This window comes from Pteropus medius, unplaced genomic scaffold (genome assembly GCF_902729225.1).
Source record: "Pteropus medius unplaced genomic scaffold, Ma_sr-lr_union100, whole genome shotgun sequence".
Lineage (NCBI taxonomy): Eukaryota > Metazoa > Chordata > Mammalia > Chiroptera > Pteropodidae > Pteropus > Pteropus medius.
The window spans coordinates 17,196,733-17,210,199 of NW_024354500.1; the positions used below are offsets into that span (position 1 = coordinate 17,196,733).

The window sequence follows — 13,467 nt, forward strand, 5'->3', positions numbered from 1 at the left end:
AAAATAAAAATATTAAATGCACATTTAAAATTATAAGAATAGTTTAGTTTCAATCACAAAAGCATTCCAGAGTTAAAAATGAAAAATCAGTAACTCATTTAGTATGTATTTATCCATTATCTATCACATACCAGGCATTTTGATAGGCACTAGAGATATAAGACAGTTTCTGCCTACAGATCTTAAAGTCTAGACCAGGGGTCAGCAAACTACAATTAGTGAGCCAAATTCTACCTACTGACTGTTTTTATAAATAAAGCCTTACTGGAACACAGCCACACTAACTTATATAAATGTTGTCTGTGGATGCTTTCATGCCACAACATCAGAACTGAGTAGGAACAGAGATTATATGGCTCCAAAGCCTAAAATACTATTTATTATCTGGCCCTTTATAAAAAGGTTTGTTGATGCTAGTCTAGACAGACAACAATTAAAACAATGAATATGACAAATATTATGACAGGAGAAGCAGAGAGCCCTATGAGAGTACATATCTGGGGACTTAACAAAATTTCAAAAAGAAATGATGTTTAAGCTAAGACCTGAAGAATGAGTAGGAGTTAACCAAATAAGAAATGACAAAAGCAACAGGAAAAAGTATTCCAGGTAAGGAAATATGTATCAAGGGCTAGATACAAGAATATGATACAATATATGAAAATGAATGACATTCAGGTGGCTGGTATATAGAATGCTAGATTGATAATGGTAGGAAATGAGGCAAGGAGCTTGGACATGAGTTGGACCTTGCAGGCCACATGATTTTGGTCTTAACCCAAAAGCAACAGGAAGCCACTAGAAGATTTAAAGCAAGAAAGTAATATGATTAGATTTGGGTTTTTAGAAAACAACTGTGAAAAACAGAAGGCAAGAGGTCTAGTTAAAGATTGAAACAATAGTTTAGAACAGTGATGTTAGTGTACTGAACTTCAAAAGTGGCAGCAGGGATAAAGAATTGAACTTATCTGACATGAAGTGATAGAATTCATGGGACTTAGTAGTACACTGGCTGGTGGATAAAGAAGAGGAAGGAGTTAAGATAACTGTAACAAATATCCAAGAGAAATATACATGGTATTGTATCTCTGAAGTCAAAGAAAGAGTGTCATGAGGAAGGAATGATCTACAGTGTCAAATGGTGCTTTGAAGTCAGGAACAATTTCAATATAAGGGTGAAGATCAAGCCAGATTATAGAGATGTGAGAAGCAAGTAAGATTTGTGAAAATAGAGACAGTAAATATGAATATTTCTCCAGAAATATATCTGTGAAGAGAAAAGAGAGTGAAAGAGGCAGCCCAAATCATGGGAGAGATTTCTTAATATGGGAAGAGCCAGTGGAGAGGGGGAGTTGATCAGTGATGAGGAATGAGGTCAACAAGCCTTGGATTTGATAAAGTACAATTTTTTATGCCTTAAAAATTCTCTAATTTGGTAGTTTTTGCTCCCTGGAATAATTTTTGAAACAACAGTTTTCAAATTCTTTAAAATGTTTGCTACTATGTTTTTAATACTAACATAAGGCCAAATACACTATTTTATTATTTATTATATCAGATCCATTAAATTGAAACCCACCTCAAAAAAGCTCTCTACATACTGCAATACGTATACACCACAATCACTGAAGTTGTTTTGCTGGGGTACTTTTGGATTAGAGCCTTTCATAACATCTTTGGAAAAACTTCTTTTGCTTCCTTTTTTAACTTCCCATTCCACCTCTAAATATCTGCAATAATGAACATATAGTAAGAATATACACATATAAATATACATAGTCCTTTATTTCCACCAGAATACAAAGTTCAAGGTACAGTTTTGCACTTACTCTCTTAGAATTTTTACAACATTTGACCGAGAAGGGCCTCTGAGTGAGTCCATCAGTAGGATACAAGGTCTACAGGGTAGAAATGACCAAATGTTAATACTTTATAATGTTAAAAGAGTATAAAGAGATGCGTGTTAACAATGAAATGTAAAATCTTCAATATTCCCTTAGTATGCTTCGGTAAAACTTGGGGGAGGGGGAGGATAAACCTTATAGACACATATCTCCTTATAATACTTAAATATCCAGGTTATCTTAAATACTAAATAAGAGAATATTAATTTAACCATATCTTAGTTATGAATATATTTCACTAAAGTTCCATTGCTGATTTCTAAATATACTTCAAAATTTAGTAGAAAGTGAAAACAATTCTGAAAATTTGAACACCTCCATATTCCAAATTGCCAAAAGTGGGACCATGCGACAGTAGAAGAAAATAATCCCATGTTTAACTAAAACCTATTATAGACAATAAACAGGTAATCATCACATGAAAGAATTAGTTTAGAATCCAGTGATTTTCGCAAGATTCCACTTTGAACACTCACTATTAATAAGACTCAAAAGTTTGGAATTTGGAACAGATCTCATAACTGCTCTAGGTCTCTGTAATTTCCTTTATAAATGAAGTCTGCTTTTCAAAAGTTGTTAATGGAAGTTTCAGCCAACATTTTCCACAAAAAAGTCAAAAGAGATGAAGTCTAGAAATGAGCAATACTTTGCCAATTAAGGAGTTTACAGCCCCTGGAACATAGTACTTCCGAAACCAAACAGACATTCTCATGTGGGGTTCCCATCTGGAACATGTCCCACAGGACTGCCTTAAGTCAGTCCACAGCCTTCATCTTGTAGCTATGGAAACCTGGGTAAACTCGAATCCCCACATAACTGATTTGAATGACAGTTCTTTATCCTTTTCTGTTCCAAATCATTTTATATCCAAAAGGATATAGTAGTTCTTAATGGAAGTGTTTGTGTGTGTGCGCGCACACTGAAAATGGGCAAAGAAAGGACTGAAATGATTCTTTCTCCCCAATTTGATCCTTGTACATTGGGCATGACCCACTTTTCCTCACTGACCCTGACGGTCATTGTGACTTTTGCTGAAGTACTTGCTTAGATAAAAACTGCTTAGTCATGTTTTATACTATGAAGGTACATAAATAAATATTATCATGTAGTCTGCAAGATATATAGTTAATGCTTACTGTTTACAGATAGTAGGCTTTAAATGCCACTGTCCCATTTCTGAATTGCAATTATCATCGGCAAGGAATCCGTCATCACTGCTATCATCCTATAAAAGAGAGCTTACTGTTAGTATTGAAAATATACAATCTAAATAACTAATAACCTAACAAAATAGCACTATCAAATATAAAAATATTTGTAACAAATATGTAAAAAATATCTTTTCTATTTAGGTGATTAGACACTAGAAAATACTTGATTCCAGTTTTATGAAAATTCCAGTTATATACATTTTAATGAAAACTAGCAATCAGAGGTCAATGAAATATTGTTACATCATTTACTCAGTCCAGAATAATTTTTAAAGAGTGAATTATATTATGACTGACTCTTCTCTGGTCAAATACTACTGCTCGGATTTTAGGTATTTTTTTTTTTAAATATAGTTTGTTGGCTAAGACAGCTGTTTCACAATAGGACAGGAGTGACATACTTATTATTCTTCTACATAAATATTTTTTTCAAATCAGAAGTATTTCAAGGGCTTTTGGAAACACTATTTTCCTTAACAAAGCCATATATCCATTTCATTTGAGAAAAAGACAGTATAATGACATCGTGTCCTGTTTGGTAAATTATCCTGAATATAAACAAATAAGACTTTTTTATTCTTTGAGAAAGCTTCTGGCAACCTGATGAATAAAATAATCAACAGTAGAATAAGAACAATATAGTTAGATTAGTTAGTTCACATAACTGCTATGAGCAAAGAAGCATAAGAGCTCACTCATTAAAAACCTTAAATCTGTCTGTACCCATAATATGTGTCTATATATGTTGGAGAGAAAAACATTTCATAGCCAAGGAACATCATACAAAAAAATGGCTTTTGTTCACAAGAGGATTAAGCAAAAAGGAAAAACAGTGCAGTACCAAATTATCTTCACTACTAAGTAAATTCAAAGTTTGTCCTACCAACTAAAGAAAGGTTAGAGAATTAAAGAAATGTATGCTGGAGGATTCATATAAACCTTTCTCTCAATATAAAGCCCTCTTTAATTGAGGTTATAAAATATTTTCAATAATATACTTTATTCTTGATGTTAGTAAAGTTTATTAGAACAAGTGAGATGCTAAGTAAATATCAGAACTGACCTGTTACTTTTAACTAAGTATAATCTACTCCTGCCATATATATGACAAAAGAAAAATTATTGGAAAAGTGGAAGAATTTAATTTTGCTGTGCTCATGTACCATATAATCAAAATTTTAAACATCTGCCTCTTAATGTCAAGTCAGACCAAAGATTAAGGTATGGGCCACAAATGCTTTAAAAGAGGAAGAGAAAGGGATGGTAGGGATGGGGTGAATTACTTTCGTATGAAGACTTTCTGAGGTGGGTAATATTAGTTTTGTCTACATGGTAGTGGTGGTGATGGTGGTGGGGCCTCAAAACTAAAGCAAAACAGCACTAATACATTTATCCTAGCACCTTTTGACTGAAAATTGAATTTGTATTTTGAGATGAGACCCAAATCCAGAAGCATGAGTTACTGCTTCAAGGGCTACCTCAAAGACTTCAAAGAAAAACTTTTAGATAAAACATTAGAACTTTTTTGCCAAGCAGGTTTCACCTGGTTATCCTGATCCTCTGAGAAGTCGATTAGCTCATCTTCAAGCATTTTACTAGCTTCAGTTGATTCATCACTATAGTTTAGTCTGATTTTGCTTAAGCCATCTGTATCAATAAGAAACATTATGTAATGAAAAAGAACATGCGTATAACTTATAGTATATGATGTTAAGCTGGTAATCAATTCAAGTTATAGTAATTAAGGCTATAAAATCTACCTTAGCATGTAATATCCTTAAAATAAATAATTTTTATTTAAATTTTGGATTGGCATGTCAATTATAGTTGTTTTTACTACTCAGACCCTAAAATTCATTAAAATTTAAAAACTAGGCATCAATTATATGATTATACATTAAAATATATGTATGTATATGTGTATGTATATATAAATGTTTTTGTACTAGGTATGCAAGATATCTTTGATAATGGAAACTATAATAGTCAGAAAGTAACCTAAATATCCAGTAATAAGACAGTTAGCAAACTGTAGAACATAAAATAAAATACTGTAGATTTAAAAATTGTGAAAATAGAGAAAACTGTACTATATAAAGTAAAAAATAACATGGTTAAAATTAAGTGAAATAGGCCTGCTTTTGGACAAATAATAAGAAAAACACAAATGAAAACAATCGTCATGTTAGGATAGTGGTTATTGATGAGTTCCCCAACTCTGTATATTTTTTCTTGTTTGGTTATATTTACAGACTTTTCAATAAAATAAAATAATACAAGCCTAATGTAGGTGTTGGTAGTATGAAAATAAATGACTCATAAGAGAAATTTGAAATACATACTTTTAAAGGTCCATTTCAAGAATCTAAGTTCTTAAAAATCAATCATTTTGCTGAAAGAAGCTAATCCCACAAAATGTTTCAAAGAATGAAAGATTTACATGAAAATAATGAAAAATAAGCCAGGCACTTTAATACCAAATATACTAATATTGTTAATTATACAGTATACCATTTCCAAGTTTTAAGAAGCATGACTTTAAGGTATTTTAGATAGGATAAATTTTATTTTGGCTTCAGTTATAAAAAAGGAATTAAGAATAACAATATAAGCAAGATGGGATGGGAAAACAAAAATAAAAGGTGCTCCTGAAAAGACACGTATAAAAATCTAAATGCTATGATGGGAAACATACTATTTAAAATAACTAATAAAGCACTATGGTAAATCTTTTAGTTATGCAAAGAATAACCTTTTAATCTTTTTCCGAAAACTGTATTTTTATGTTTAAAGTTAAAATAACTATATTTGAACAGAATTTGTTCAAAAACCCTCAGCAAAGCAACATTACTTCTATCTACAAAACTGCTGTATAAACATGAAGCTTACAGAAATTAAACTATATGTGCATTTCAAAAAAATGGAGAAAAAATAATTTAAATAGTATAGTCAATTTCTTCAATTATTTTATTCAGTAAACAAATGCCCTGTTATAAATTGAGAGGTGATAACTCCATCAGCTGTTCTCTCAATCAGTCTCAGTTCCTGAGAGCTTCTCACATAGTAAGATCATCTGAAGATCCTGAGTGTGATTCTAGAGTTTAAACATACACATTTTTTTTCATGTTCCATACAAAGACAACTATTTCATATGGTGCCCAACTGAAAAACACCAAATGAAAGTAGTGATACCACACACACATTACTATTTTCCTACAGCTGACCTTAAAAACCTAATTCCTGTTATAAGATACAATTCCACTTATTTACTACAGCATGTTATCTGACATCAGTAAACACTTATGACTATATGTGTTCAATGGTTAAAATGATATTAAAAGTATCTAAAATGCTTCACTGAATCCAATCAACTATAATCCCAGCCCAAACAGAAGTTAACTGCTGAGACATTAATCACATCACAAAAATTTTACAAGCTCTTCATATCCTAATTTTTAGTACATCATCATTTTATATAGGATAGACTGCTTAACCATCTTCTCTGAGGTAGTAAGTCACCTTTAGAGAACACACTTATTTAATGTACTTTTTGGTGAATGATCCCTTAGAAACATCTGATGAAAGCTATGGGATCTCATTGCTGAAAATTGCACAGACCCACTGGCGACTACCACTTTCAAACTGTGGGACACTATCATTATTGGATTAAGACAAGCATTAAAAAGGATAGAAAATATTAGTGTATCACACAAAGGTAAATTTCCTTTATGGAAGATATAGTTGATACGGTTACACGCATATTAAAAACAAAACAGAAAACCAAATACAAATTATAATAAAAAATATAGAGAATAAGCAGATATTAAAAAGGCAAACTACATAAAACAGATTATTCTTTACTTTGATCTCCACTAGCATTTGTGAGATTATTTACTCAACTTTAACTGGCTACTACTGGACTAGAATATTAATTTGTAGTAGAAAGTCACTAAGAATATCTAGGGTTTGTGTAAATGAAACCCTAGGCTTTGTCCCATTGCTTTGTTTTAAATCATGCACTTTAATTCATTTTTGAATTCACATTAAAGTGTATGAGGTTACTGATCAAAGAAAAACTTAAAAAAAAAATAGTTCAATGGAGATACAATTCACATACCATTCCCCTCTCTGCTTCTTATCTCCCAAAGGCACAAAGATCAACACTCTAGGGCTACTGTCAGCTTTAGGCAGTTTAGTATGTCAAACAAATCAAAAATATTTTTAAAGAGCTCAGCAACAGCTTTCTGACTTACTAAAATAATAAAAGTACCAAGAGTATGTTCAGCATTCACAATTTTTGATAGCTTCTTTCTGAATTCACATAATTTCAGCTATGCCTTATACTGACTTTTTTCCTCCAAAGAAAATATATTAGGACTTATTCACAGTTTAATAAGTTTGCAAGGTACGTACAAAAGCCATGTTATGGGTTTTATAAAGTAGACTTTAACTTTTGGGTTGGATAGGAAACTATATAGTTGATTTAATATGATATTTAAGTATTAAATAGATTTCTATAGTAAGTGCTAGAAATATAGAACTCATTCAAAGAAAAAAACAATATTTTAGAACTGAAAGGAAAAAGAGATTGGCCCAGTGCCCTTCTTCCCACTGAAAACAATGAAGGAGAGTAAGGAATAAGGAACTAACCTTTAATTTGAATATCAACAACTATTTTGGAGGAGAAAGCTTTAATTTCTGCCTCTGGCCACTTGATCTCAATTTGCTCATCTGTAAATTGAAAAGACTGCACTAATTCACATTACAGATCTAAGACTGTACAAGTACTGTTTATGCTGAATACAGTGAATTTCCTATGAAATAAAAATAAATATAAAATGTAGACCCTGTACCACATTTTTTTGATGGTTTACAAAAATTTATTAAAATTCAAAACTGTTTGATCTTCTATTCCATGGGCATCCATCCATCCAGCTGCCTTTCAACAGGCCAGCAGCATGACTGCTACTGTCATAAATGCCCTTGAAATTTCAGTCAGAGGCCTGCCTTTGCTTAAAAACTCTTTGCACCAGGCCTTGTAACCAATCCAACTCTTTACAACTCCTCATACCTTTAGATAAGAGGTCTCCAAAATCTGCACCCCAACATGTCATCTTGTACTACATTTGAAAACTGCACTCTCTGTAGGGGTGAGGGGAGGAGAATGATTGCACAAGAGAATTTTTGGAGTGATGGAAAGGTTCTAAATCTTGATTGTTGTAGTGATTACATGACTATATACATTTATCAAAGCTCATTGAGCTACACTTATGAAATGAGAGTTACTGTAATTTATATCTCAATAAATCTGACTTTAAAAAAAGTGTGCCCTGAAATCTTAATCCTGTTTATAAAAAATCCAGTTTACTTTGAATTCCTTGATTCTTTCAAAACATTTAGAAACATACCTGTATGGTGCACAGAACTTAAATATTCATTCTGTAGGCCATTCTCACTTTTAGTCCTATCAACAACTTTCTGGCATGCAGAGTCTCCTTTATTTGATTCTTCATTTTCACTTGCAGTATGATTTATTTTTTTCAGACTACATTTCACACTGCATATGTTTCTCCGATAACGAGGGTCACTTTCTTCCTGTTCAGCACTTGAATCAATTACAGCTACGCAATGCTTTTTGTTTAGCATCTTCTTAATTACAGGCTTGGCAGAAGAGTTTTGTGAACAACTGTCCATTTCACTGGCTGAAGGAGAAGAAATACAACTGTCCTCTACAGTTGAACATTTTTGCATGGCTGTATTTTCATGGTAATGAGGATTAGGTTCATACTTTGGTTTTTCCAAACCAGGGAAACATACAACAGCCAAAAACCAGTGTGCACTGTAAAAAACAAATGAAACTACTGAATATATCAAAAAAGTTTATTATATTTGGCAATAAATATCAATTGAAATGTTTTTTCTAGAGCTTTTATGAAGAAATTAAGAATGTCCAATTTTTTTCAATTCTCAAATTAATCCATTTATTTATATGATCATTGATTCATGAAACAGAATACAATGTCTATTCAAAAATAACGTAATTTTTGTTAGAATTATGTAGCCTGTATTCACTTTTGCAAATAATCCTTTAAACCTTTTCTTGCTTGTGGAATGAAAAATTCATTGTTTTTTTCAGATAATTTAACAAAATATAAGTATCACTGCAATTCATCATTCCCATTTACCTTCCTTTATTCTATTTATGTCAAAGGATAAAAACCTATCTAACCTTAAGATTAAAATGTCTTCAAAAGTCTAATTGGACTGTACAATTTTGAACATTGTCTAAATGTTATATATATATATATATATATAGCTTTTTAAAAACTTTTACTATGTCCGTGATTTTCTGAATAAGGTAGGAACTGCTTAACATTGAAAATATTAAATAATCCAATCATGCTATATTGATTTTAAATGCAGAACTTCAAGTATTAGTAGAGTTCCGACTATCAAGTGAGTGCTCATGATACAGCTGAATTCAGATACCCAACCGTAAGGTATAAGCCACAAGTAAGAAGCTATACAGCTAGTACTGGCTAATAGTCACTAATTTAATGAAGACTTTTAAGGGTTTACTATTCGCTAGGCACAGTGTTATGTGCTGGGATAAAATGCATAGGCCATAGATGTCAAGAACTTATTACTGAGCACAGTATTCGTCATATAGTAAGATGTTCAATAAGTATTTACTAAGAGAAAAAAATAATATAATTGATATAGATAAGTTATTCTACATTCTCATTTCTGCAAAATGTTAAATTACCCCACCAAGGTAATGCTAAAAACCAGTACTATCTCTTCATAAGTAGAAAGGTCACAGTGGCTGGCTTCATTATCGGTGTTATAAAGGACAGATGGAGGAATGCTTCTCTTCTATTATTATTAGTCCTCAGTATCCTATGGAGTTAAGTCAGGATAGGGTAGTAGAAAGAGCAGCATACCAACTTCCTCACTTTATCAACTAAGAAAGCTAATTGTAGGTCACCTCTCAATTTCAGAAATTCTGTTAAAATGTGAAAAAATGTTTTAAAATTGATTAAATACAGTACAATAAAGTGATTCTCAACCTACAGCTATTAACTTTAGTCTATTTTTAACATTTCTTAGTTATAACATATGGTTAAGCCATAAATTTTCTGTCGCCTCACCTAAAAATTGGCTGAAAGGAGAAAGCTAAATTAGAAACATCTGAGATCACTTTCAACCTCTAAGAAGAGGCAGGGTTTTGCTTTTCTAATCTCTTTTAACAGCAGCTACACTGAGCTTAAATCACCAATGGAAGAAGAGGTAATTTCACTTAACTTTATATAGATTAGATCCAAATATCAAATTTCTGTCTCTTGTCAATTACTGTGACAATTTTTAAAAAATAGCTTTTAAATTTAAAGAAATTAACACCAGGAGAATTCAAATTAAATAGATGACAAATATATGGCAGTCTATCTAATATAATTAGTGTATACAAATATTTGTGGCTTTACTTCCTCAAAAAAAAAAAAACAAACAAACCAAATTGAGCCCTCATGATTTGGAGGCTAGTCTTCCATCAACAAATGGCACAGTACTCTATTTGAAAAATTCTTTTCCTACTCTGCATCTCTGTTCATCCTCTACTTTTCACCAAGATGACTGGAAGCATTGATCATAGTATTCATCAACATCAAACAGAGTGACTAAGAGGGATGTGCCTCTATTGCTAAATTTTGTGTATCTCAAATTATACTTCTATTTTAAATTTTTACAATTCATTTCTGATAAATGGCTTTCTATGCATAGCCTCCCTTTTGCCCAGTGCAGCTCACATATTATTACATTTGTTATATTTTATATTTTTATATTTTATATAACAAATATAAACCTTATTTTGAGGAGAATGAAGAAATTAAAGATTAGTTTTAAACTATGTTTGACATATACATAGCTTTGAAGAAGCTGGGCTTTGTAGCCATAACCAATGTTTTGACCTACCTTCCTATCTGTGGCTAGGCTGATTAGAAATCTTATCATTAAAGCAGGGTTTTAAATAAAGTTTGATTATACTACAGTGAACTTATTTTTCATAGTGAGAAAAAAAAAGCACATTCAGAAGCTAGCCAGGCACAGTTAGGCTTATTAGACATAAACAATCTCACAGAATATCAACCTCAGTCAAGGTTACTCTGCAACAATGATAAAATGAGACAAACCAAGGCCGTTTCATAATTTGTCTAAGCAGAGACAAACATAAGGTCACAATACAACCCCCAAAATATCAAACATCCCTCTTTTTTGCTAAATGAGTGAATGCTACTTCTTTACCCAAGAAAACCACTGCTTCTTTTGATCTTCCCCCAAATCACCAAACCAAGGCCCAAATTCTGTTATAGGCTCTTTCAAGCGCACTTGCATAGAGCAGCTCCATGGTTGCCCATGGTGTGAATTCTCCTTTGATGCAAGTAATAACCCCAACTTATCCAATTACAAGTGTATTCATGGGGTCTTTAGCCGAAGGGCATAGAAAAACAAAAAAAAATTAAATACAAATACTCTCAAGTCTTAATTATATAATAATACTATCCTACACATCAATACCTCTCTAGCTACTGGGGGAAAATAACGTTAAAGGTTTAACCACCCCCATTTACTTAGAAAATAGCTTCATGTAGTCAGCACAGTTTTCAGTTACAGAAAATGGCATAAATCTAGCCATCTTTTCTTTTTGATTAAGAGCCAAAGTGTGTTTTAAACTAAAGATTCAAATTCTTCTATGGGATATAATCATCTTTCTGTATAAAGTAGCCTTTCTATTGGTATTTGCTAGACCGTATGTACCATTTTTTAAAAATGACATTATTCCACATTGACCAATAAAACAAAATTAGAAGATTAGTGTTTGTAAAATTCAACTGTACATGATTCACTGGAAAACTCCATTAATTTGCATAAAATAAGCAGTACAAGTATAGATGCACATAAAAATTTGAAGAAGTTTAAAAATGGATGAATTCTTCACATCATAAACACATTTTCTAAAAATTGCCATCACATTTACATAAAGGAAAATCTTACTCACGCTTCATTAAGGGGTACAAAAATAAAATCCTTCTCAAAAATATCTACATGCCGGGTCCATGTTTTTACTCTCCCATGTCTCTTTTGCTGTATTCTGTAAGATAAAAGATATAGTATTACGCTTCTAAAATGTTCCTAGTGCTTCAGCTTATATGCAAAAATTTTAAAATTATGAAGATTAAGAGGTTAACAGCTCAAAGAGGTGTATAAGATGACTTAACAAGTTGAGGAAAGAAAACAGAACATCTGAGATGGAGCCAGCAAAGTGTGAAACTGCCATCACTGAACCAGAAAGAATGAGATATTTAATTCCTGCTACTACATACTAGGGTAGACCAGTGCTACTATTTTTATTATGCAGAACTGGCAAGAGCAACCATATTGAGAAGCAAATCAGACCATAACCTATGATAACTGAGGAGAAGAAAGAAGAAAGGTGAGCATTATCATACAGTAGATGAAGTAGGATACACTATGATCATTGGTCAAAACCAATCACTGTCATCAACTTTAAGATGCAAAATGTAATCACTGAAATAGTAGAAAACACTGTTTATATTTTGCACAGCAGCCATCAATTCAAGACATTTAACAGCACTTATGACAAAACTGCCTCAACTCTCTGGTTGTATCTTTTGACCAATTACAAGAAAGTATTAGAACTGGATGCAATCACTATATAGAGAGGAATTATAAACAAAAGTACTCAAGCCTAATATGTACAATAGTATTTCCTTAACTTGTCTGAGAAGAATCATCCAAAGAACTTATTAAAAGTACAGATTCACAGGTTCCTTTCTTAGATAACATGGATGGATCATCTAGGGTAAAGCAGAGCAATCAGTATTTAACAAGTATCTAAGCAATTTTTAAAAAACTATCAGGCATATTGGGAACATACTGATTTAGATATCACACCTAAAGCTTTTTGAATTCTAAGTATTCTTGAGGCTTCAGAAAATTGTGGATATTGATCTATCCACGATTCAATATTATATTGATTTTGCTAACTGGTAAATAATGTTGCCTCAATATGAATAAGAGATTTTTTACTAAGTTAAATTTGAGTGACTTACTAAATCTGTTAAATAATTTGAAAGATCATGACTTACGATAGATTAGTTGTTTCATGAATATTTCTCCTCTCTCTCTGATTAAGGCGTTTATAGAAAAAAGAACTGAATATATGAATTCGATCAGCTTCTTCTTTCTTCAGTTTTTCAAGCACCAAATATCTATTTTATAAAAAATAATTCCAATATATGAATTTAACAGTTTACAACATACTAAAAGTCAAG

General features: G+C 31.8%; 1 protein-coding gene across 13 annotated transcripts in view; it reads right to left on the reverse strand.

Moving 5' to 3' along the window:
- SENP6 (SUMO specific peptidase 6) overlaps window positions 1–13,467 on the reverse strand; it is a 96,214-nt gene that overhangs the window by 2,910 nt on the left and 79,837 nt on the right. For 9 of the 13 annotated variants that reach the window (XM_039853133.1, XM_039853131.1, XM_039853136.1 and 6 more), the window contains 8 exons: window positions 13,282–13,404; window positions 12,171–12,263; window positions 8,524–8,954; window positions 7,766–7,846; window positions 4,659–4,762; window positions 3,041–3,129; window positions 1,830–1,898; window positions 1,580–1,730 (listed from right to left, as the gene is read on the reverse strand). In XM_039853133.1, coding sequence (XP_039709067.1) covers window positions 1,580–1,730; window positions 1,830–1,898; window positions 3,041–3,129; window positions 4,659–4,762; window positions 7,766–7,846; window positions 8,524–8,954; window positions 12,171–12,263; window positions 13,282–13,404 — 1,141 coding nt within the window. The remainder of the gene's footprint in view (window positions 1–1,579; window positions 1,731–1,829; window positions 1,899–3,040; window positions 3,130–4,658; window positions 4,763–7,765; window positions 7,847–8,523; window positions 8,955–12,170; window positions 12,264–13,281; window positions 13,405–13,467) is intronic. The other 4 variants (XM_039853135.1, XM_039853134.1, XM_039853138.1 and 1 more) reach the window with 1 other exon arrangement.